The sequence below is a fragment of the Simochromis diagramma genome, unplaced genomic scaffold, assembly GCF_900408965.1.
Source record: "Simochromis diagramma unplaced genomic scaffold, fSimDia1.1 OVJJ01000205.1, whole genome shotgun sequence".
In the NCBI taxonomy this organism is placed as follows: Eukaryota; Metazoa; Chordata; class Actinopteri; order Cichliformes; family Cichlidae; genus Simochromis; species Simochromis diagramma.
This window is the reverse complement of record NW_024386782.1, coordinates 10,405,362-10,431,539: the sequence shown is the minus strand read 5'-3', so window position 1 is coordinate 10,431,539 and position 26,178 is coordinate 10,405,362. Positions and strand designations below refer to the sequence as shown.

General features: G+C 41.5%; 1 protein-coding gene across 1 annotated transcript; it reads right to left on the bottom strand.

Moving 5' to 3' along the window:
* Positions 1–999: 999 nt before the first annotated feature.
* kif1ab (kinesin family member 1Ab) lies at positions 1,000–26,178 on the bottom strand. The gene is given in 50 exon segments (XM_040021749.1): positions 1,000–4,385; positions 4,642–4,760; positions 4,867–5,059; positions 5,191–5,334; positions 5,934–6,043; positions 6,710–6,781; positions 6,910–7,098; positions 8,225–8,370; positions 8,465–8,526; positions 8,823–8,956; positions 9,038–9,152; positions 9,295–9,318; positions 9,440–9,545; positions 9,644–9,728; positions 9,825–9,891; positions 10,011–10,119; positions 10,361–10,416; positions 10,500–10,618; positions 10,772–10,862; positions 11,196–11,379; positions 11,517–11,652; positions 11,787–11,872; positions 11,988–12,106; positions 12,190–12,327; positions 12,509–12,687; positions 13,111–13,259; positions 13,347–13,437; positions 13,543–13,615; positions 13,703–13,883; positions 14,018–14,101; positions 14,184–14,290; positions 14,385–14,464; positions 14,568–14,643; positions 15,494–15,573; positions 15,753–15,883; positions 17,011–17,049; positions 17,220–17,362; positions 17,699–17,777; positions 17,870–17,948; positions 18,033–18,050; positions 18,145–18,210; positions 19,276–19,353; positions 19,649–19,760; positions 19,843–20,021; positions 20,277–20,345; positions 20,466–20,579; positions 20,581–20,646; positions 20,886–20,959; positions 24,570–24,744; positions 25,831–26,178. Coding segments are annotated over 49 exon segments (5,115 nt in total). The 5' UTR covers positions 24,676–24,744; positions 25,831–26,178; the 3' UTR covers positions 1,000–4,327.

Sequence of the window (26,178 nt, the reverse complement as noted above, 5' to 3'; positions counted from 1 at the left end):
ACTGTCAGCAAAAACAGTCTCTCACTGGGGTCATGTTTTATCGGACACGTTTCTGGCTCTTTAGACGTTCAACCTGCCAAAACTGGACAGAGAAAGTACAGTTATATACAGCATTATGACACATGGCAGTCAGAAAAGTATGATTAGCTGGAGATAAGCAATCAACAAACTGAAATTAAATAACCTACTAAATTGGTTTGTTTCTGTTTTCCTCAAATTTGTAAGGACACACAGCACACCATGCTGAGTTTTCTGCTAGCAGCTCCTTGGAAATCACCTTGTAATTGCAAAATTGCTATTGTATGCCAGTCAAACAGTGCTTTACATTTTTCAGAGATTCAACTAAATAAATGGGAGCAAACTGTGTCTTTTTGTGACAGGCTGTTAGTAACAAAGTGCCTAAATATTCAAAACTGCTTCTTTATAACTTATGTTATGTGTAGACACAAGAATGGCTCATCCCTCGAGTTAGGCACCTTTTCTATGCTTAAATGATTTCTAGGTCAGTGTTAAGTGGCTTACAAAATGCCACAAGGACTGGATGACTAAAAATGATATGAAAGTCTGGCTACTGAAGCAAAATCAAAAGCAATTAGGGGTGGCTCAAGACTTCTGCATATTACGGTATATCAAAGTTTAAAATCAGTTACCTATTCCTTGTATAAATGTATTTAGTATGAGACCAAGAACTGATAATAATGTCAAATAAATGGAACTGGAAAATAAAAGCTTTGAGGAAAATGAAAGACTTATTTTTTAAACATCTCTTATGTATCCACACGACTTAGTATTAGATAGATGACAGTGAAGTGTTACCACTGTAGTTATGATCTCCTACAGTACACTGTAACCAGATCATCAGGGGACCAAGAATAGATCCCAGGGGAACTCCACACTCAACTATTGATTTAAACTGTGCACGGTAACAATCAAACACACAAGATTCAAATGCGGACACGTTTTTCAACACATTTATTTATTTGCTTGATTCTTTTTTTGACAACTTTTGTTATGTGTCCACAGACATGAGAAAGAACTCCAGAACACTCAAAAGATAAACGTGAGCACTGAGTTTAAGACTTTATCACAGGCTGCGACCTGTTTCTGCTTCTGTCAAGCAACTCCAAGCAAGAGCACAGACTTGGGGTCACGTACCCAGTCCAGGATGACCGTCTTACTCACACTGAGCCGAGAGGTCCGAAACTGCTTCCTGATCCGCACTCTGTACTCTGCAGTGACACTTAACCAAGCAGCAGGTCAATTATTCTTATTCATCATGGTATACAGAGTAAAAGAGAGTTAATATCATCTGTGTAATGAGACCCAAACACAGAAATCTCCATTTATATACAAGACACGAGCCAAGAGGAAGGTTTCCAGTAAATCATTACAGGGATCATGGATGACATACTTTACAAGCAGCACTTTCAGGAGTGGAAAGCTGTTGTCATTAGCAAGCGGTAAGGCAGGAGAGAGGGGAAAGCGGAAGATAAGTGGACCTGCATGCTTTGATCCAGAGTTGTGACAGCTAAAACAGCCAAAGGAAAAGAAAAACAAAACGATCGACTCATGTGCCGTTCAACAATCACTGGCAGGCACACTAAAACTACCTCACAAAGTGTTTCTGACACTCTTCAACTGTTAGGGTTGGAAGCCTTGAAAGTTATGTGCCAGTGTTTGTGTATCGACTACCTTGACGTATATATATATTTTTTTTAAGTCCTCTAGATTTTCTAAATGCTTAATACAAAAATCATATTAAATAAAGATGCTTTGTGCGTAAGTGCATTAATTTTCAAGAACATAATTTATGCTTTGATATTTTACAAATAAAACTTTCCATTTGTCTTCTGTACCAGCAGACAACATGTTCTACCCAACACATTCAACAATAAATAAACTCAATTAACTCTTTGTTTACAGACAAAGTAACATAAAAAAAAAACCAAAGTGGCAAAAAAAAAAAAACCATAATAAAACTGCAATAAAATGCAAAATTTAACTAGAGTCAGATTTTCTACAAACTTGTACATGATTTAGGCTGTGTTGCTCAACAAGTTGGCTGGCCTGTGGCACACAAAGTCCTAAATTCTGCTTACAGAGTGTAGAAAACTGATCATTAGCATTTAAATGGAAATGAGACAGGCAGACTGGCTGGCTGACCAGGCCTGTGTTGAATGCATTATATGCCTACTCGGTAAATTTGACCCAATGTTGTCACTCTTGCATAACAAGATAAAGATGTTTTAGATTTCAAAGCAACATTATTGATAGATTTTTTTTAAAGACCTACAAACCATTCCTTGTCATGACAACATCAAGTCAGACATGCTTTACCGATGTCCGACACAAGCGTCAGGCTGTCAAATACCGAGCAGCTACGGTACAAAAGCTGGCAGGGAGACTGCTGTCAAAGGAAACATTTACAGTCTGTTACAGGCATTAACTATATGCTATAGAGGATCATTGATAATATTCACTCTCCAAAACATTGATATACATAATGAAAATTAAAAAAAGATTAATAGCATTTACTATAACTTTACATAAAAGCTAATCATGAATGCATGTGAGTAACTTTATTTAGCATTAATGCTAAAGACAAGGATCAAGGAGAGAAAGAAAAGAGAGGTGAAGAAAGGGAGGCACTATCTGGTGCTAGGACAACGCTCTCGTCCACTTGAAGCAACCGCCCTAAAAAGACTGAAGGTCCACGGTCGATTATAACTTTGTCCTTTCTATTGAGCTACAAGAGGAGTCTTCACAAGTCAGCTTATCGAACGGAGCAACTCTGCTGATCCATAAAAATAAAAATGACAACCACACACAGTACAGTTGTCCTCCCAATTAGATCAAATCTGGTGCGACTCATTGGTTAAAAGAATAGTGTAACCTTTTGGGAAATTCACCTTTTTTGCCAGAAATGTGGATTTATTGTGTGAAAACTGATTAACTCAAGCAACAAAATCACCTACTAGCACTTCTAAAGCTCACTAATTTGCGTTTTACTCCATGATGCTTGCAGCTCTTTATGCAAGATTTAGTCACCCATTAAATGAGTCCTATTTAGTTCGCTTCAGACGTGCTATTTTCCCTTTTTGTTAACGGCCACAGCCAAGCTTTCTGTTTCCTACCTTTTTGCCAAGCTAGGCTAAAAAAATCTGCTGGCTTCAGGATCATAAGTGCGCTTTTTGTCTTCTCATCTGAGTCTCAGCAGGAAAAGTATTTTCCCAAAGTGTCAAACTATTCATTTAAAATCCCACTAAAATAAAATAAAATAAAAAAGAACTATCTTTGCACACAAATGCACAGTAAGTGAAACGATTACAAAAAGCAAAAGAACGCTTTGGTTAAAATAACAGAGTAAATGGTACGAGACATTAACTCAATAAAGTGCCATGCAACAAAACTGTCAGTGGTCCTGTCACAATAAAATGCAGTGCAGAGAGCTTCAACAGCAACATTAAACATTTTCCTTCAGGGTTATACCTGCAAGGGGTTATGTAGAAAAAACAATATAAATAATAATAAAGGAAGGACGAAGCACATATCAATAACAAGGCGAGGACACGTATTATCTCTCCTGAACGGGCCGTCCTAATCTAGCAAACGATCTCGTGTTTTCATAGAACCAGATCTTAAAAAAAGACACAGAAACAACAGCTTGGATCCCCCCTCATGCTACTTCAAGGTTAAAATGATGAGCAACAGCAATGATGAATCTCTGCTATCTGAAACCTCTTCAGTGAAACAAATACTCTATGCTGCAGAGCACCAAGCCAATGTACATTATTATGTACATTATATGTATGGAGGATGGATATGGAGCTATCATCGCTGCACTTAACACACCTACACAGAGAAAACATCCAATAAGATGTTTTTACCCCTCCCCTCACTTGATGCCGTTAATGGTTGATGTTCAATGTCTGCTTCACAGCTGAGACTTATGTCTTTGCTGGAAACTGGCAGCCTCACAGATGACACATCTACAGGAAACATGAAAACTAATCTGAACTAGTCCCAGCGCCCAGCAGAGGTAAGTTATGTAACGGGTTTTGGGTGGTTAGATTTTCTTAGGAATTCTTCTACAGGTTGGAAGGGAGCACACCATGCAGGGTTAGTGTGGTGGTGACGGCAAATAATGTTTTTGTCGGCTTTGTGGATGAGCGAGTGAGTGACAGGGGCGGTCATCACATAGAGGGATATTTAAATGGTTCTATGTGTAAGTTTGCTATATGGTCTATGCTCGATTAAGCAGGATGTTGAGCTGAGCTTTTAGATTGTATTGTTTTGTTCGCTGTTTTTCGCCAGGCCCCTTCAACTCTCACATCCGCTGAGCCGATGGGTACGACTGGACCGACTTTCTTCTGGAGAGCTTTGACCTGACAGAAGGAGAGTAAGAATATGTTAGGCAGGAAAGATAAATAAAGGGAAAAATAGCATCTAATAAGCAATTATAATAATAGGTTTCATTTTTAGGGGATAAGTGACCATTTCCTGAAAAAAACAGAATAATTAAAATGTCAAAACTTTGTGTGGGTGTTTGGAGGTGGACAAAATATAAACTCTGGGTCTCTTTTCACTCATAGTAAACTACAGTAAACTATTTGTATGCTTCACAGATTCTCCACCACTCACCTGATGGTGCCTGCTAACAGAGGGTTAAAAGCATACAGCCAGTCATGCATCTCTTTGTCATTGGCTGCCTGCAGCAGAATCCCACGATGCTCGGTGCACACAGCAAACGTGTTGGGAGTCTGAAGACAGGAAATACTCCGGGGTTACTAAACCTCATTCAGATTTATCGGTTAACTGGTCATATGTCTTTTCTGCAGTGAGTTTCACGACTGAAGTGAAGCATACCCGCAGTAACGTCTGTTTGTCTTCACTGTATTCCACCTTTGCAGATGACAGGTTGATAATGGCTCTCTCGACGCTGTCCCTCTCGCTGCGGTACAGGTACACATAGGGCCGGCGCACCACCACGAAACGCCTCACCCAGCCGCTGGTGTGAGGCTCCAGGAAGTGCAAATAGCCCTTCTTTGACACAATAGGGCTGCGCATGTTGAAAGAAATACAAAATGAATAACTGGCCTACGATTTGAATACTAAGGAAAATAATCCAGTGGATCTCCTAACATGTGATTGCAGCTGGTGGTGCATTAAACGTATCAAGTGTGATCTGACCTGACACGAATCTCCTGTATGTCGGGAACAAAGGTGCATCCTCTGAGGACTTTCTTTCTGTCCACGGGGCTGTACGGATCTAGGTCCGGTGTGGATGCTCCAGAACTGGGATCAGTGTGTCTAGACAACGCAAACATGTTCACACTGCATCAAAAAGGGAGCAACGGTCAAGACACAAAAGAAAACATTTCAAGCCCCTTTTCTTAGTTCTGATTTAAAACACATTTGCAATGTGTACCAAAACAACAAGGTGTATCTCTGTAAGCAGGTTACTTCCTATGAAAATCTACAGGGTGGCTTTCGTGCACTTTTCTGACAGTTGAGAATGAATTACAAAGCTGAACTTCAAAAAATTCCCCCTCCCTGAAAAAAACTTAACCTAAAGAGCAGTCGAACAGGTGTACCTAACAAAGTGGCCAGTGTGTGTACATACCTTCTTCTGAATTCTAATTATTACAGTGCAGTAATTATTTTGCATAGTAATGCTAAATGTTGTGACTGTTGAAAAAACAGAAAAAAAGTCTTCTGTGGTGTTTTCATCACCTGCCATTCGTAATCTAAGAGCCTACACTGAAAAAACTGAGAACATAAATGTTTCTAAAAAACAAATTCTGCACATTATAGAAAATACAACAGCATTTTGCTTTTACTGATACTACCTGGCCCCACATGAGACTTACTGCTCACTGAACAAAGCATCAAAAGGCGAGTAAGATGTATTCAAAATGACATTTTTTCCTCACCTGATGTCATAATGTCCCTCCACCAGTGAGGGGCAGGTCGAGGACGGGGTGAGCGTGCTCAGTGTAGAAGAGGATGACTCCCTCATCAGAGACGCAGACATCTCAGAAAGCTAAAACCCACACATGTGCAAGCACGCACACACAGAAACCAGAGCAACAGCAAGGACACGCAAGACAAGAAGAGAGACAAACACAGACAAAACAATCCAGCAAACAGTTAAGCACAAACGACACAGACATGCATTCAGAGAACAGCTTGATCAGTTTGTCATCTTCTAGCAATGTACTACAGAAGCAGCACTGTGGTACAAATCCTCGGTATGTCTAAGAGCCCCTCGCTGATGTTAAAGAGGACATGCAGGAGAGTTATTAAGTAAGTGGAAGCCTCACAGTGTCTAAGAAGAAGGGACAGTGAGGGGTGAGGAAAGTAGGAGGGGATGCATGGTGTAAAAGAGTAATCAGTAGACCTGAGTCAGTACTGAAAGAAATGGTTGTCATATTAGGCATGTTTTATCCAGCAACTATCTCTGAGTAATGTTTAAGCCAGGTTAAACATTACATCTGGTTATAGAGACAGAGGAGAAGTGAAAAGTATGAAATTCTTTGCAACAAGAAAGCGTGACATGTTTAAAAAACATGAAAGAATGAGAACAGATGTAGCAGAGGGAGTGACTGGAAAGAAGGACTGCGGGGCTTAAATATTTAGTGAAGGCTGTAAACATTAGGTTCAGAAGGACTAAAGGACTGGGTTATAGAGGGCCTAGGCTGGGGCTCACCTTGCTCTCACTGGCACTGCTGCTCACCTGGCTGTACTCCCTGTTGAAGGTGTGCATCAGCAGACGCAGACACTGGAAAGTGAAAAATATAAAAAAAATTTAAAAGCATGAAGCTGAATGAAGCTGTGTGTAAAAATAGAAAGAAAATAAATCTCTAATAAACCGAGGCGTAAAATAGAGATGAGGGGAGCAGCAGTCACCTTAGCAGCCAGCTCCCTCTGCCTCTGGTTGGGGCTGTCGGGGGCGGGGCTGCTGCTGGGGCTGTGGCTGAGGACGGGACTCTTTGCAAAGTCGATGATGTCGCCATTTTTGTAGAGTGCATCCTGTCCCGCATGCAGAGTCGCCTCCAGCTTCTCCCTCAGCAGCAAATAGTGCCTGGTCTTTTCCACCTTTAGAAGAAAGTAAGGGAATTTCACTTGAAAGACAAAGTCCAACAGGAGTTTATTTAGCACATGTCAAGTAGGCAGTCGTTTCACTAATCTTCAGGAATAGTTCTCCAGGCTTCTTGAAGGATATTCAAAGCTCTTCTTTGGATGTTGGCTGGCTCTTGCTCTATTGTCAAGATGATCCCCTTCAATAATATTGAGGTCTGGGATCTATCCTGTGCTGAATGATGAAACTGTTGCCAATCAGATGGTATTGCATGGTGGATGAAAATCTGATGGTGCTTCTCTGAGTTCATAATTCCATCAGTTTTAACAAGATCTCCAACACCACTGGATGAGATTCAGCACCAAACAATGACAGAGCCTCCACTGTGTTTTACAGATGGCTGTAGACACTCAGTGTTGGTCCCTCTCTCCTGATCTCCTGCACACATTTTGACGACAACTTGAACCACAAATGTCTAATCTGGATTCATCACTCTACGAGATCTGTTACCAGATTTCCCTTCCTTAAGAATGGTTTTGCTGGTTTTTTTCATATTTCATAAGGGCATGACTTTCTGACTTTCACTGTTCATCTGCTGTAGCTAGTTTTTATGCCTGACATTTCTTTTTTTTCTGGCCTCCACATGTCCAGTTTCCTCAAAATGTTTTACGGGCACACTGCACACAACCCCAAGTTTTACTGTGGCCCCCTGGAATTAATCTTATTGGTGCAAAATACAACTTCATACCTGTGAAACCATGTTATCTTTGGGATTTTTCTTGCTATCAACTAAAGAGATGGGAACAAATGAAGTGCTTCTGTTACTGGCTGCTAGTAACAAAATGCCTAAAGGCACAAATATTATAATTATTTCTTTCCTAAGTTGTCTAATATATGTAAACACCGGTTTATCACTTGGGTTAGTTGCTTTTTATGCTTGAATGATTCATAGTTCCGGGTTAAGAGTCTTAAAAAACGAAACAAAAAAACCCCACTCCAGTCACAATGATGAGGTACCAGGACTGGGCTGATAAAGAGTGCAAAAGCATCCAATGTCCAAAGAAAAACCTAAGATATAAGAGACTATTATGATGTAAGCACTGTAAAAATAAACTATAATATAATTCCAATAATTCCACTGACCTCCTGCAGTAAGCTAAGTTTCTCCAGCTCCCACTGGTGGTCGAGGATGAGGCTGTCACTGCGGGGCCTCCATCCAGCCAGGTTCTCCTCGCCTCTCACGTAAGCCACCGAGGTGTCCAGCACGCGCCTGCGACGACGCTGCATGCCTGACGAAGGGGAACAGAAGCATTTAGAATGACAAAGGACAAACAAACGTTTTTGTCATTTTCATTTATTATTGATTTTTATTTTATTCTGCACCTGGACTTCCGTTGTCAGCCACGTGGCAGAGAGTGATTTCATAGACTCCAGTGACACGGTTACTGAGGAGAGAAAGCAGAGCAGGTTGTCGTAAACTTAAATCTTAAACTCTGAAGCATGCATCAACCTAGAACTTTGATCTGAAATGGTGCCAAACCAGTGAAACTACATGATAAATGTGTAATCACAGCCTCCCAACTTTCTATTAAAAAATAGAAAGTTTTCATTAAGTCACAGAAAATATCCTTTTTTTTTTTTTAAAAGCTGTACAGTGGGCTGGATTGGAGTCTTGGCCAGACCATTTCTGGCCCCCCATCCTTAAGTTTGACAGCCCTAGTTAAAATCCTTAATCCAGTACCTCTCAGAGGGCCGGAGGCAGCCGGTGCTGAAGAGGTTTCTGATGGAGCGGGATGCCGGCAGCTTTGTGTCACGGGAGTAAAACACCATGCAGAAGTCTTTGGTGATAACTGTCGGCTGAGTACAGTTCTCCATCTAGCCCAAATATACAAAACATTAATAAAGTAAAAAAATTAATTTAAAATTTTGCAGAACAATGCACGAAAACTCTCCCACCTCTAGATAAGTAGAGAGGGTGATGTAGATCTTCTCCCCATAGGGTGTGACTCTGTTCAGAAGCAGAGAGTTGTGCATGGAGCTGTCCCATGCGGCCTCGAATCGGTAGAAAGTTCTACAGAGAGGAAAAACAGCATCTATCATTCTTTTGTGACATTTACGATGGGAAAAAGTCTTTCATTGCATGAAAAGCTTAAGGAACAAATGGACGTTGTTGCATGTTGTTTTTAAGAAACAAAGATGGAAAAACATGGTACCTGTGATCAACTCCCAGAGAGACACTGCGATTAACAAAGAGAAATAAGGTGAGTTATGAACCTTTCTCTCCAGCTTTCAACAGTTTCAACTCAGCAAACAAAGAGAAAAATGCTTTGAAGGAAGACTGGAAAAACAAATTCCTACTTGTCATCATGTTTTGGCCAGACGTATCCAGAGGTCAGGATGTTGAGGGAAAGGATGTTGGGGTCTATGATGGTCTCATCAGCCTCGGGCGTGTTTCGAATACGACCTGCGGGCAAACAAGTGACAATGAGACTGGTCATTTTTTTGATTTTTGAGCTCTTCCTGCAAAACTCTGACAAACGTGGCCATGTATATCGTACTCACCAATAACGAGCTCCTTCACTTCTTTCCACTCAATATCATTTCCTGTTTCGTGAGCAATTGTGACTCTGATCCTCCTCTGAATGCCCTGTGGAGTCGCAAGAAGATGAGGAGCGGATTTAGTATCTCAGTGGTTAAAATGAAGAACTTAGCAGTGTGACAGCAGAGGTAAACACGGTCAGACCTGATGTAAAAGGAACGTCCCATGGCAGGGCATCCCACCTCTGTGGTCAACAACAGCCGGGATATAACTGGAGGCAGAGGGATAATCCATTTTTAGACATGTATTATAACATTATAACAAGTGAGATGCATGTGTGTGCTTTCCCTTTTGCATATTTAAGCAGCAACAGGAACAGACAGGACTCACTCTCCGTTAGCTTCCAGCTCGCAGATCTCAAAGAAGACCATGAGATCGTATTTGGCGTGACAGGGTCCCGCAGTGGAGCGAGTCAGAGTGTTGAGCTTGGTGGCAGGCACTGGATGAATGAAGAGGATGCAGATTCATTCATTTGTTGCTAAGAATATTAAATCAAGCACACACGGAAATCATCGATAGATGATTGAATTAAATAATTATCTCATTAAAATGGAAACAGGCAGAATCAGAGGAGCCTGCAGAGCACTCATTCATTCATTCATTTATTAATTTCCCCTTTTTTTGATCATTAGATTAATGTATAGGAGTTAGATTGTGGTGGCTGAAATGTCATTGCTAACCTGGTTTGGATAACGGCATTACCCGAGGGAACTGCCTCCTGGAAGGTCTCAGTGGGCTGAAAAAACCCCAACATGAAACTGTGAGAAAAAATTTTTTCATCAAATTATCTCAAGTCACCCGGTCAGATTTCTTCCTGACCTGATTAAATCTTTGCAGAGTGGAGGGAATGGCTGTTTCTGATAGTGTCCAAACACCTCAAAGACGATGGGCTGAGTCTTGATGTACTCCGTGAAGGACTTGGTCACCTCCACTGTGATCTATCGGAGGCAGAGAGAAAAATACTCGAATGAACCCTTGAGAAAGCTGTTTGTAGAAATGGACTGCTAACATAATATGTCAAATAACAAGAGGAAGTGAACAGTAACGGCAATCAGTTGTCTTTGTTAATATAAGCGTTTAATGCTGCTTACATTTTGGACATGGTAGAAGCCCAGTGGCGGCCCTCTGCCGGTATTTTTCAGCGGCTCAGTGGAGAAAGCTTCGTCATGACGGTGGATGAAGCTGAAAACAGTGAAGTCATTTCATCAGCTGACCTGCCCTTTTGTTTTTCCTACACATTATATCACCCAAAGCATCTGGCTAACAACAGCACAGATTATTTCACTGTCAGCTTCTCAAATTACAAAGACTTTAATCCGTAAATTAGAAAATACATTAAGTTTGATTAGAGTTTAACCTCTAAATCATGTGACCTGTAAGGTAAAATTTGTAAAATCTTTGTATCTAATTGCATAAAGACAAAAGACAGAACTAGGAGAGGCATTCAGCGAGAACTGTTAAATGAAATTCACATCAGGTAGACGATGTTACTCCAGGAACTTTGCTTTAACTTACTTGAACTGGCAGAAGATGTCGGCGTACTCTGCAGAGATGCTCGAGGCCTGTAAGACGGTAACTCTGAAGGTGAAAGTGCTGCCGATCTTGAGGTGGGACAGCGCTTTCTCTGGAGACAGGTCCAGAGGAAGATCCAGACCCAGACCTAAACTCTTTACTGGGCTTAGAGGAGCATCCAGTGTGGCTGCGTGGCACAGAAGACGCGGAGACTCAGAAACGCATTGACATTTTGACATTAGATGTGCCAGCTAGGAAATATATTTCCGTTCATGAGGTATTTCTAGTAAGACCACCATGTCCCTGTCGTCGCCCTCCCCTCACCTTCACAGGTGTTGTTGTTAACTTCATCTGCAGAGATTCCAGTCTCAGCATTTTGTCCTTCTCCCTCCACAATTCGCAGCTCTTCCTGCGAGGTGTTGGAGTGCGACAGACTTGCGGGACACGACTCAGTCTGAAACTAAACAGAACATAAAATCATCAGCTTTTGCCTCTTTTTACAAGCAGAACACTAGAATTTCTTTTTTCAGGCTCCAAATTTCCACTTTAATCTGACAAGAAGGACTCAGCTGCACAACACCAGCCCAGACGTACCTTCTCAAACTGTTTGTCTTCAAAGGAGATCTTGGCGGTGCCTGACTGCCTCACGCCAGAGCCGTAATCAGGCGCCTCCTCATCAGCTAAATAGAGACACAAAAGCACAAACCACGCTTATAGTTAACAAGCATTTCCAAAAACACAAAACAACACAAGAGGACATGTGTGCAGCATCTGACAGCTAATTTTTATTTGTACCTGAGATGGCCTGCACTGCCACTCTAAGGAAGCCTTTCACCTCTCCTTTCTCGCTTACAATGGCCACACGATGTACCAGAGGGACCGGATACAGCAGGTTACTCAGATACACAAAAGCCCTGAGGAGGAGGGAAAGTGATGATGGGTTTGTGGGCGTCCTCACTGTGCAGTGAAAGAACTTAAATCTGTGAATGTTACTGACCTGCCGACCAGACGGAACCAGGGGAAGCGGTCGTAGAAGGGGTCGCCTCCTGTCAGGGCGTGGTCACAGTCCTCCACGGCGCTGCTGGGCAGCTCCGCAGCACGATCATACATTTCTCTCATCAGGTCCAGCCTCTGTCTACAAGGGCCAGGAGAAAACAACAGGTCAGTATCTGCTGATATGCAGACATGTGTATCAGCTGTCAGCTACTTTGACCAGTGCTTTGAATTAAAAGAACTGCGCTGTTTTCTACAGGGATGACCATTAAATTGTGACCGTGAAACGAGCTTCAAGCCAGACTCTCAAAACCTCTGAGTACCTCAGTTTTTCCAGAGTCCAGTAATGTGTGGCTCCGTTCTTTTGATCTTGCACTTCGACGGCCACTATCGTCCGAGGGAACGGTCGCCTCTCTCTCTCTTTAGCCTCACTGGGAGGCAGCAGGTCAGGGGGCAGCGGTGAATAGAGAGTGTCTGTCAAGAGGACAAACTGGAACTGCACCTGTGAAGAAAACACGAGATTGCATCATAATTTAGTCTAGAACAGCAGCTCACAGTTATTTGAGTAATCCAAAACGAAAATGAGAAAATTGAACAGCTGAGAAATTGTAGTATTTGTTCTAAATACTTTAACTGCACATATGACATCTGTCAAAGACCTAAATCCTTCATGTGCCTTTTTTATTAGTTAAAAATAAATAACTAATAATAACAACATGCACAGTAATGTCAATGTCAATGAGTACAAGACACATATTTAAAGTCAGGGAATTAATGAAAAATTCGAGTTTTTCAGACCTCATAGAGCAACGACCTGCATTTTTTTTGTTTACAACAAAATTAACACAATGTGCAATGAAACATAGCACAAAAAATATCATTGCACTGCCAAAGCATATATCTTACAACAATAATAACATCTAACCTTCTTCTTCAGCTCCACACTGATAGCATTGGCCTCTTTGAGGAAGATGGCGTTGCCCCAGAGCAGATCCCTGAGGGACGTGAACTGATAGAAACGCCACTTTCTGAAAGCCCACAGCGCCAGCTCGGTCTCGCGCTTCGTCCACGGCACTGGAGGGTACACGAGAACTTGATGTGAATAAAATGAAAGTCTGATGCCAAAACTAAAAGAAAAAAAAATTAAAGTGATAGTATCACCTTCCTCTTCAGGCTCCTCCTCTTCCTCAGGTGACTCCAGGTACCGAGAGTCCACCTGTTTCTGAAGGGCCTCCAGTTTACTCTCATAGTCCTGGAAGAAAACATGCAGTACAGATCAAGATGAGGTGCGGATTTACATAACACCTAGAACTGATTAGTACTTTTTATGATCGATGGCGATCATGCGAGCACCCACCAGCCGCTGTTGTTCCAGCAGGTTGCTGGCTTCCTCTCGTTCTTTGCGGTACTGATCCTCAAGCTCCTGAAGCCTGCAACATTTCATTTTCATCAACACCAAAGAACTTTCCCAAGACATATATTCATATCATTAAAACAAGTCATGCGACCACACCCACCTCTGCTCCATCTCCTGCTTCATGTCGATGCCTTGTTTCTCCAGCAGCTCTCGCTGAGCAAAGGCCCAGTCGACGGGCTCCACGGGTGTCTCGGCGCACGGCGTCCTCTCCCGCTCCAGACGAGCCTGCTCGGGGTCGTTGAAGCGGAACACGTGGCTCTTGCCCATGATGATGCGATTTCCTTAGAGATGCAGCAGGAAGCATAAAAGTTGAAACATCTGACTCAAGCATTAAAAATTACACCGCTGCTTAAATAGACACATATTTCAGGACTTGCCAAATTTATTGGAAAATCAAAGACAATCTAATACTTACCAGACCTCAGGACAATAGGTGAGGTCACTCTCTTGCCATTGACATAAGTCTCTGCTCCCTCACACGGCTCGAGAATGACGCATCCTGTTGCAGAAAAGCGTTAAATGTACGTGTGACTGGAAAGACGGATCTTTTTAGCAGATTTGTCTACAGGGAGAGACTTTACCTTCTCCCTGAGGGCCGGTGGTGCTGCTGAAGGTGCAGTGTTCATCCTTGATAAAATGGCCACTAAGAACAATGTCTTGGCGAGTTTTGGCATTTTCACGGCCAACCCTGAAGGAAGATTAAAAACATATATCGAAATTACTAAAAACTGCACAATATCCAGATGGATTTCATGTCAAATTGAACTTATAGAACTCTTTACTTGGTTATGCCGTCTTTGATGTAATAGAGCAGACACTCGGACATCAGTGGGTCCTCGTTGAGGTTCACCAGATGAGGCGTCTGAAAGAGAAATATGTTTCAGTGTTTGTGTGAGTTTGGTCTGATCGTTCAAGAGGTTGAGAAGTTGTTTGGCAAGTGCGTGGCACAGACTGAGGACCTGTACCTTTTTGGGGGAGAAGACGCCGACTGTGCCTCCATCTTCTCTCATGGCAACGCCCATCTCAGCCAACAGTGCCTCTCTACAGAGTTAATCAGAGTTGGAGTCAATCCATGAACTCAGATGGAAATTTACAATAATGCTATTTCTTTTTATTTCATTAAACTGACAGTCTATCCATGCAATGCATAATGTTTTGTGTTCCTTATACAAACTGTATAAAATCTCACACTTTTCATGTGCTTCTTTGTTTTTTGTAATCGATGAGTTCCATGATTTGCAAAACTTTGGGTAAAAGCACATCATGTCATGTCTCTAGTCCTCTGTAAAACAATCTGAATTATGCTTGATAATGCTATACAAACACATTTGACTTGTATAAGCACCTCCTTCAGGAACGATGTCAATACAGCCTTAATGTTGGAACTATTTTTCAGTTGTGAGGAAGGACGTTTGGATCACTTGCTGGTGAGAGAAATTCATCTTCAGAGGGATATGAACGGGAAATTTCACTAAAAGCTTTCAGAGATCTCAATCTCATGGTGTAATAATTAGTTTTGCTTTTGTCATATGGCCAAAAACATTGTGAACTTCTACTGAAAATTCCACAATGTATAATAAAAAAGAAATTTAGGCAATTTGATTTGGTAGATATTTACACGAGATGCATTCCCGACACAACAATCTGTGCTGCCTCCTGGTATCAAAACAGAGATCTTTTGCTCATTAGGCAAATGTGTAATTTGCCACACTCATACGCACTACCGTAACATGTCCTTGAAATAAGTCCAATCAAAAATGGACAATTGATTTTTTACTTGTAGGTGCACTGCCTTGAAAAGCCAGGCAGATACTCAAATGTTAAATTTAATGATAATTTCAGGTGGTTTTGCATTCGTGGATATCAAACAGCATAAAGAGCTTGGACAAACCTCTCCATACGGATGGCCTCAGTACGGCGCAGCTTCTCTTCCCATGTCTCATTGAGCTCTGCGATGATTTTCTCGGTTTCCTGTTGGTGATGGAGAAACAGCCTGCTCTCAAAATGGAAGTATTACCTCTGCTCATTCTCGTATTCATCAAGGAGTCTTCCCACCAAACGCCTAAGCCCCTCTCCTCCCTTCATTCCCACTCACACAACCCAGATCCACTTTTTCTATCTATGCATCATCATCCCCTATTTTTTCCTACCTTGAGCCTTTCAATGGCTTCCTCACTGGCCGGGCTAAAGATGCGATCGTGGAGGTTGCTGATGGAGCCGGCTCGACTGGATAGGGCTGAGAGCGAGGGTGAGGGGCTCATTCCCGTCATGGCATGGGTCACTGTGGAGAGATCACCCCTTTGATTGACAGCCTGGCGATTATTCACAAAGTTCTTGTAATCGCACAGGTCTGCCAGAAAGAGAGGCGTTGCATGGAAGAAAGCAAGGAAGGAAGGAAGGAAGGAAGGTAGGAGCAGACGCGAGGTATTCAAGGAAAGACATCAAGGATTGAGAGGACCACGCAGGGATACGGATTTAAAAGGAAAAAAAATAAAATAAGGGAACAACAGGGAGGGTAACAAAAAAAGAAGAGAAAGCTCAAATAATGGATCAAAGAAGCAGACGTATTTGCTTTCCAAAGCCATCGCAGACGGAGAAAAAAAAGAGCAACTCAAACTGACACGGCATACAATGTCAGAGACTGAATGCTAAATACCAGAGGGATTTTCTTTTCTGACACTGAACTGCACACAAACACACACAACAAGCTCGCAAGCAAGCATGGTTAGGACAAAGTGTACTAAAAAAAATAATAGATACATCACTACAATGCATGAGGACCAAATATAGAGTGTTGATTTTTATTTTCGTGAAAGAAGAACTGATGTTTTTAAGCTGTTTAGCACAGTGTTTGTAGCAAAGATCCCGGCGGTGCAGGCCTCTAAGCACCTGACTCAGAGCATCGAATGCAGCAGCTCCACACACAGAGGACCAGACTGCAAAACACAATCTAAAATGGCATCCTCTCAGTCAGTCCTTTCTTCCATGGTCACTAATCTTGTTAAATAACAGCAAGATTCAAGACAACCCTGAATCTGACAGTTTCCGCTGTTCTCCTATCGGCATCTCTTAAACAAAGCATCACTGTGGGGTCACATACTTTTGTGGCTAAAAGTATTTCGAGGTTTGGGGAGTAAAAGAAACATGTAACACCATGGAAAAAAGAAAGGAGGCCATTTTTTTCTCTTAGCCAATGGATTACAGCTTTAACAAGATTTAACTACAAAGATAATTTTAGTTGTTCTGTAAAGTTCGTTTTATTTTTTTAATCAATTAGTGCATCGTCTGACTCCATGTACACTCTCTCAGGATTGTTAGTTTGGTCTCTGGTGTGGTGGAGGAGGAAAGTCGGCTCGGGATTCATTTCTTTTTAGCTGCAAAGCGCAGGCTTGCTACAGTTATACACACATTTCAAACCAGTGATGACAGGACCAGTGCAGCGATACGCTGATAGGACAGAGGAGAGAAGAGACTGTGTGAGAGTGGCGCTCACATCCCAAGTTAATCCTCTGTCTTCAATGTACTGAGAGAAAAAACATAACCTGCACAAAAGCTTTTAACTACCAGCTTCCTGTGCACGTGTGTGCCACGTGTGCGTGAGCTGCTGTGACACTCACTCTCGATGATGTCGCCCAGGCCCTGTGCGTACAACAGGTCTTTGAGACGAGCCACCTCCTCTTTCAGCTCGCGCACCAGCCGGTTGTTGGGGTCCTCGTTGATCACGGCGTTACAGCGGATCTGTTTGGCACGATCGGCGTACCTAAAAGGTGGTCGATAAGTTATCATTCCTCAGCCTCTCTGTACCGAATAACAGTGAGCAGATAATATGAAATATAAGTGAGGATGGTGTCTCACAGCTGGTTGAACAGAAAAATACGTTTGTGAAGTGTCCATTAATGGTTTTACCCGACAGAGCTACATGAACTCCACTTTTCTGCAGATATATGCAGAGTTTAAAATCTAATCTCATCAGCACTTCTATTTATTTGCTTGACCCTGCAGTATGACAGTGTGACTTTAGCTTTAAAATGCATTTACAGTGAAAAATGTCAAATTTAATGATCCCAAAAACAGAGCTTTAATATATTTTCCTTACCGGAGGGTACTTAGGGTTTCATCATAGTTAATATCAGCAGGGCTAAGGGCAGCCACCATGGCTGTGCGAGAGTTTCCTCCTAAAACAGATACACAAATATATTTCATTAACTAACACAGAAAATCTTTTTCTTATGCTGAAACCTCTTTTTTTCTGGTTGCATTTGCATACCTAAGTTCTCCCTCAGCAGCCATGTGAGCACCGAGTCTCTGTAGGGAATGAAACTCTCCACCTTCTTCTTTTTCTTGTTCTATCAACAAAGGAATCACAATAATATTTGAAGTTTACCCTAAAAAAGATGCTCCATATACCCTGCGTGCTGCTGTATACTAACCTTGTTTGGTGCAGAGTCCTAAAAAGAAAAGAAGAAACACCAGCATTTGTAATTGAAACACACAAAATAGGTTTTTAAAGTAAGATTTTTAGCAAAGTGTAAAAGTTCATACCAGTTCAGCCAGAGCAGAAATCACTTTTCCCAGAGTGGTCAAGGATTTGTTGATATTTGCTCCTTCCTGCAAACACACACACAAAAAATAGAAATCAGCCATTTCATGTATTTTTCCATCTAATCATGAGTACATTTTAGATATATTACTTCAAATTAGCACTAAAACCACCAAAGGGGTCTTTTTTACTCATTTGGCATTTTAAAAGTCATGTAACTCAAAAGAAGATGAAATTGATTGGGGCGTTCAATCATTTATACCTGGAACCAATGGCGGAGTAAATTTGACCCCCAAATGAAATCAATGTAAAATGCTGCACTAAACAATGGCAACAGGCTTGGGTGTATAGTGACACATATTGTCTATACTATTTTTTTATATAAATGCTGCTATAACATGAGCTAGCTAGATAAGGTTGAGAGATGAGTATACAGAAGACTCCAATTGAAGTTGGCAAATTGTTGCAGGATGGAGAGGCTCAGGATGGGACATCTGAGTCGGGGAAGAATGAAGCTGAACCCATTACAGACAAATGGAGAACGGGGCTCAAAGAACCACAGCTAATCTGAGTAGAGAGTTCAGAGTAAGCAACATGGCCGTGTCCAAAATCAGCACCCGCTGCTATGTGTTATTAATTCTACGTTTATGAAAATGGATCAGTTTGTTGAAAGATGTAATTAGGTACCAATCAGTGCTTATTTATGAGTTCAAATTTAAATTATGTTTCTTATTTTGTTGTAGAAAACTGTTTTAAAGTCTGTTTTAAAATATAGGCAATGAGCTTTTCAATCAGTTTTTTACTTTGCTTCTTTATCCTTGTGTATTTATTCATTTTTTACTTTTCCATGATCGTTTTCTTCCACAATGTTTACATTTTTGGTGCGTTACTTATTGTGTTTTTCTTGGTGTGGCCTTTGTTTTAGAAGATTATAAAATACATTTTAACCTTACAATCTGTAATGAAATACTCAAAATCATTTGTAAAACCATTAAATCCCCTGAAAGGGAATATTAAATACTTATTTTGTCAAATTTTACAAATATTTAGAGAAATTAGATGAAAATGAACAACTTCTTCAAGAAAAGACTTGCTTGCCATTGCATAGCACTGAAACAGCAACATCATCTCACCTTCAGCCTTGTTCCTTTAGCTCCAGTTGAGTCTGCTCTCTCGCTGCCAGCCAAGTCAACCAAACTGATCTTGCTGACCTAAGAAGACAATAATTTTTTTTTTTTCAAAATAATTCACCCTCTCTGAAAAGGACTAAATATCCACCACAGCAAACACAATCCACCCGGAGCTGAAAAGGAGAGCTGGCAGTAAAGTGTGGTTTACCAGTCAATACAGAAACACATTCAACAGATAGCAGCACCGCATACGCGGCCTCCTAACAGGCCATAAAAGGTCATAAAATCATTTCTGCCTCAACTCTCCTTATTGATTTGTTTGTGGTCAGAAGAATGGAAAAATAAAATCTTCGTTTGTGGGTGATTTGCACCGGACCTTCTCTGACGTGTTGTCCGTCTCCATGTCGTGTTTCTTCTGAGTGAAGATAATGTTGAAGACGGCGTGGGAGCGGCTGCTTGTCTCGTTCATGTTGGTAGCAGCCACAGTCCTGAAAAAAACAAACATACATGCTCATGGGTTTTTAAAAATAACAATTATCAAATCTAAACAACTGATCTTAAATTTTTTACCTGGCCTTGTTTCCAGAATCCATCAGGTCCTGGATGTCATTGTAGGAGGTGACGGCTAGCTTTGATAGATCTTCAACATAGGGTCCCATCAGCGGGTGCTCTCTGACACGCAGGTTTCCTTTGTTTTTGGGATTCAGCAGGTCACGCACACGCTCACAGTAGATCTCCATGTAACTCACCTGCAGGGAGAAGAGAAGGCAGTCATAAAAGATGTTTAATGACTAATTAATTCGTTATAATAAGTGACTTGCTGCTACCGGAACAATAAAAGATTAAAAAGGAATTAATTAGCTTCTGACTACCTGATAAAACAACACAATTCCAATATAACCTGCTTCTGTTTCACATGTTTCAGCCAAACTACCTGAAAAAATTTCTTTAAATGCAAACAGGAAAGCCTGCCAAAAGGCACATCAGAGTTTAGCATGACTCACCTCCACTGAGTAGGACATGCTGTTGTCATTATTGCTGTCATTGATCTTGGTGAAAAGGTCCTCGCACAGCTATAAAACAAAATGCCACTGTCACTTTACAACTTAAGGACTTCAAACTGCTGTGTTGGAGTCAAATCGGCACAAAATTGTCTTTCATTAAACTGTATTTAAAACTGCTTCCTGCTTTACCAGAGGAATGATTCCCTGCTGGTCTTTTTCCTGTCGGCCCATCATGGTGTAGCTTTTGCCTGCACCCGTCTGCCCGTATGCAAATATACACACATTGTAGCCTTCAAAGGCATGGAAGCAGCATCTCCTCTCCGATGTCTCTGTACACCTGCATCTGGGAGGCATAGTTGACGTCCTCAGGCTGCAGACATGGAGATAGCGGAGTGATAACGAAGAGGGGGGGGGGGGTTGAAAATTAGCATTTTTTAATAGCATGAATATTCATTATTCTAACACACATTAAATATCAAACAGTGTGCTGCGGGCAAAAAAAAAGAAAAGAAAAGTTAGAGGGATTAGTCACTGGGGACTTGTTTAAGAGCAGAGCCTTCTATATTCTAATGCAGATGTATTTCCTTTGATGAAAGCTGTAAGACTCACCGTGGTGTGTGACCAGTAGGAAAAGTCAAAGTTGAAGCTCTTGTTTTCTTTCGGCTGTTTTGGATTCAGGATTGCTAAAAAGATCAAAACAGATCAGTTAGAAGCATCGAAAGCTGAATGTTCTTCATTCTGTCTTCCTTATCTGGCTTTTTTAGTTTACATACAGTAAGCCAGAAGGAAACTGTGAAAAATTTCATATCCGCTATGAATCTATATCAGTATTTTATCACACAGTCTTTGTGACCGGTTAATTTTGTCGCGTACCCACACTCTGTATGCATGCTGTGTTTAAATGCTCGTGGGTTTGCTTTGATTTTCTTCTTTTATTTATTTTTATGATTGTTTCCACCCAGAGCAGTGTGTCCAATAATGATCCATCTAATGTTTGTGTGTGTGTGTGTGTGTGTGTGTGTGTGTGTGTGTGTGTGTGTGTGTGTGTGTGTGTGTGTGTGTGTGTGTGTGTGTTTCCCCCACAGTTAGTTCAAGTCCTGCCTTGTCATTTGTATTATTTACTGGTCTTTTTTATGCATATTTCACAGATAATTACAATCCAGTTCTTATTATAAACAAAGGTTTTGTTTAAAACCTTCATTTTACATTAACATGCATACTCACTGGCCATTTTATTAGAAACACGTGTTTAGCTATTCATTAATGCAAATATCTAATCACTCAGTCACATGGCAGCAACTCAATTATGTCTGTAGACAAGATGACCTGCTGCAGTTCAAATTGAGTATCAAAATTGGGAAGAAAGGTTATTTAGGTGACTTTGAATGTGGCATTGTTGTTGGTAGACAGGCTGGTGCGAGTATTTCAGAAACTGCTAATCTCCAGGGATTTTCCCGCACAATCGTCCCCAAGTTTACAAAGAATGGCCCAGAATACAGAAAACATTCAGTGAATGGCAAGGGTCAAAGAGGAAAATGGCCAGACTGCTTCGAGCTGATAGGAAGGCAACAGTAACTCAAATAAAAGCTTGTAACAACCAAGGTATGCAGAAGAGTATTTCTGAATGGAAGGTTAGATGGGGAACCTTGAAGCAGATGGGCTGCAAAAGCAGAAGACTGCACTGGTTTCCATTTCTGTCAGCTTAACAGAAACCTGAGCGCACCAAAATGGGACAATTGTTACCATTGAAGGTTGGAAAAACGTTTCCTGGTCTGATGAGTCTCAATATCCGCTGTCACATTCTGATGGTAGGGTCAGAATTTGACATAAACAACGTGAAAGCATGGATACACCTGACTCAGGTTGCTGGAGATATAAAGTTGTGGGGGATATTTTCTTGTCACACTCTGTCCACGTGTCAACAGGCACCAAAATTCCTGAGAAATGTTTCCAGCAGTTTGCTGAATATATGCCACAGGCCATTAAGGTAGTTCTGACAACAACTTGGTACTAGTAAAGTGTAAAGTAAGCATATTTTTTTTCTATCACTTTGAATTATATTTACCAAAAAACACAAAAAATGAGAACATTCTGGATCAGTTAGGATTTACAGTTCTGCTCAATAACAGCTTTTGCAATTATACACCACAGCTCTCTTTTCTGAGGAGGAGCAGCTGCTCTTCTGGCCGCAAATTAAATAAACCGTATCACCCCTTGTGGACGAGTGTTCAATAAAGCAGCAGCGTCAGTGAAGCAGTCCTGTTAAGAGGAGCGAAAGCTCTTAGCACTCGATACATGTGAAGTTACCGAGCTGAAGTAATGCAAGCCTGAATCTTCTGGCTTTTAATGAGGTCATTAAAAACAGGCACAGCAGGCTGACATGCGCCTGCTCTCTCCTGCACCCTTACATCAGCTGACCTCGGGTCTGGACTCGACCAGAACAACGGGCCCTTGTTGGTCCATGCAGCTCGTATGATGAGAGAAGAGAGCCGCGGCTGTCGCTACGTCCTACACACACTGACGGGTTTCAGGCCTGACTGAAGCTTTTGTTTCCGTCTCGAGCTGCCAAAATGCTGCATGCCTCCCTGCCCGCTGTTATATCGCCGCAGGACAATGCGGCCCGCGAGACGAGGTGAAACACTAAAAATGCTTCAAAGTGGGTCACAGAAATGAGACCAAAACAGCATCAGAGGATCGCTTTAAACACAACTCAGACTTTCAACGAAGCACCTCAGACGCAACCTCGTAATCACTGAATCGAATTGCTGTAATTATTCACATAAACACGTGTCATATGCTCTGTCTGTTTTAAAAATAGAGCGCTATATAATCAGTTTACTGTAAAATTAAGAAGCTAAGAACAGCCTTATCCTACTGGCCAATTAAAAATGAATATTCAATATTCTTCTTGTTATTAATTATGCCTACATTTACATAAAGCCTGTTATTCTGAAGCACAAAGAGAATAAAAATGCTCCATAAACACCTCATACAAACTAGTCGGAAATGCTGAATGCTTCTTTTAATCTCTTACATTAAGGGATTTTTGTTTTAGAGATTGCAGCATTTTTCCAAGTATTCTGTTTGTATTTTGTCCTGGAAAATTACACAACTTGACTTAAAGTTGGTGGTTATATAGTATAGAGCTTTCAGTCGACTGATCTTTTAGACAAAACACATGTAAATATTCTGCAATTAATAATAATTTGTCTTTTTTTCCACAAAAAAGGCCACTTACCTTTCTTAAAACACACACACACTTATTATTCCTCAATGAAAAGCTAAGTTGGCATTCTTCTTTAAAGATTAAATGCACATCACAGTGCTTCTCTGGTGCTTTTCAGTCTAAGTGAACCACAGGTTTAAGTCTCCACCTCATGCTGCATTTCTACACCTACACCTGAGGGCTTTGATTTTTTTTTTTTAAAGAGGACTATAAAGTTAATTAATCAAAATGTCAATGACGAAATGAATAATTAAGTAATTGAGGTAAACTTCAATTAAAGCAGTGCCACTGGGTTAACATATTCAGTGTTAGATCCTCAGTAAAGTGGGTCTTTAATGCTTTTACCTATTTTTTTGGTCATACATATTCTCTTACATGGCTGGATGCTCGTGTGGATACAGTTTCAAATAAAGAGCACCAGAGCTGAGAGTTTTTTTTACTCTTGGCTCTGTATGATGTCATTGAAAGAGGATAGTCTGGATTTGGTCATCACAGGCTGTGAGCAAAGATACTTTATCCACTTGCTGTTCCAACCTTTTATTTGCGAAGGGCAGCCAATCAGAAGAAAGCTGGGTTAAAAGGGAGGGTGGACTTAACCCTCCGAGTCAAGCGTGCACCCAACCCTAATTCTGTATTTTGGAGAAAAGAAAAATGACTCTTCTGGAACAAATGTGAATAGTTTTGGATGGCTGTCAGTTAGAACTGTTTTGTGTTTTGTTTTTTTTTTACTTGATTGCCAAGACTGGGGAGAACACACACAGACAAACAAATTATATATTCATAGAGTTAGGGTTATGATGGCTCAGACCTAACAGGCTGGTTTTAAAGCAAATGAGCTAAAATGTGTAGTTTCAGAAAGCAGATAAACTGACACCTAGTGTAAGATAAATAAGGATTATTTTTAACCTTGAAATGTGTAAATCGACTTTATAAGTTTGCATAATAACTACATTTTAAGCACCTCTCTCAGTTAAAAGGCATAATTAAACTCTCAAACATTAAAGTCAAGCTGACTAAATCTTCGCTGAGAAGTCTCGGCGCTACCAGCTGAACTCTCGTATACTCACTCGTGGTGTTCCCAGACATCTGAATGATGCACTTGCTCTCCTTCCCGATCTCTCTGGAGTTGAAGGGTCGGACCCTCACCGCTACCTTCACGGAAGCCCCCGCCATGTTGCAGGTCTACGTGTGAGTGAGCAGAAGAGCTGGAGATCCCCGTGGCTACCAGTGCGCACCTGGCACCTGCACAGGTAGACAATGACAGAGGAGTTCATTAGCAGTGACAGCACATGTGACACCATAAATCATTAAGACTCCGTATTATAGAATTTAATCCAGGAATTAAACATTATCTTTTAATATTTCTGACTTGTTTTTTTGTCATTTTGTTGTTGTTTTTTTTTAATAATGGTGATGCAGCTTTCTTAACCACAAACAGCTGAGACATACACATGACACCATTTTCCATTTTTAGGCCCTGAATCACAGTCAGTTTGTCTTCAGGCAGAAACACCCAGTTCCTACTGACTAAATGGCTGGACCAACATTTGGCAGGATGATCATCAGCGTCTCTGCAATTCTACAGTAAAATGGCTGCTTATTCCCTGCCAGCAACACCGCCATGGATGAAGGCCTGACTGCTTCAAATCAATGAAAATAATGCACAACCCTGAAATATGAGGCGCTTCTCACTGCGCCTTCCAAAATAAGCTCGATATTCCTTTTTTTTTCTTCCTAACCCCTACAATTTTTTTTCTTAGTTAATGAGCTAATTTACAATAATTCATAAACGTATCATTGCTTCCAGACAGCACACCGCACATCCACCGTCACATCCAAGCCCCCGTCGATCAACAAGGGGGAAAATCTTGCTTAACATCCAAACAATAAGCCATTATTGATACGTTATAAATTTGAGGATGAGAAGAATTTTAACCGATGACATTTCCTGGATATTTCCTAAGCCATGTAAATAATGTCTCCTCCATCTTGCTGTGCCTGCCGCACCTCGACGACAGGCCGCGTAAACATACACAGCTCAGACACCAATTCATCCCAGACTGCGTCAGAAAGGAGGTCAGCACACATTATTACAGCTTACATGACAGTCCCAGCCTTTATCAACGCCTTTGCTCGTCCAATTCACTCAGTAAGATGGCAGATTTGTGTTTTTGATTGTTTTTTTTAACACAGAATCATACCCCAAACACCCTGACGCAGCGTCTCTTAAGCGCACAAAAGCCTCGAAATGACCAACACGCAAAAATACCCTGCCCTCACCGAGGCGTGACACCCATTATTGCCCTGAAAAAACACGCCGTGTCTTACCTCAGCAACTCAGACTCGACAGCCGCAAATGGTGGATCCCCCTTCCCATTCAAAACAGCGGCAGGATCCTCTGGTGCCTCCTCCGATTCTCCTCTGCAGCTCGTATTTTGGTCCTTCGCTCTATCCTTTGGTTAGCCTACAGCATCATTTCCCCTCACGCACCCATACATGGATAATCCGCCGTGCCTCAGCTTCAGCAGCGGTGCGTCAGTTAGAAAAGAGTGGGAGACTTGGAGTGGTGTGGAGGGAGGAGCGGGGTGCCGCACGGATAAACAGGAGGATGGGTGCGGGATGCTCCGACGGCCGGCCGTCAGTCTGTCCGTCAGGCAGTCTGAAAGCAGGGAAAAT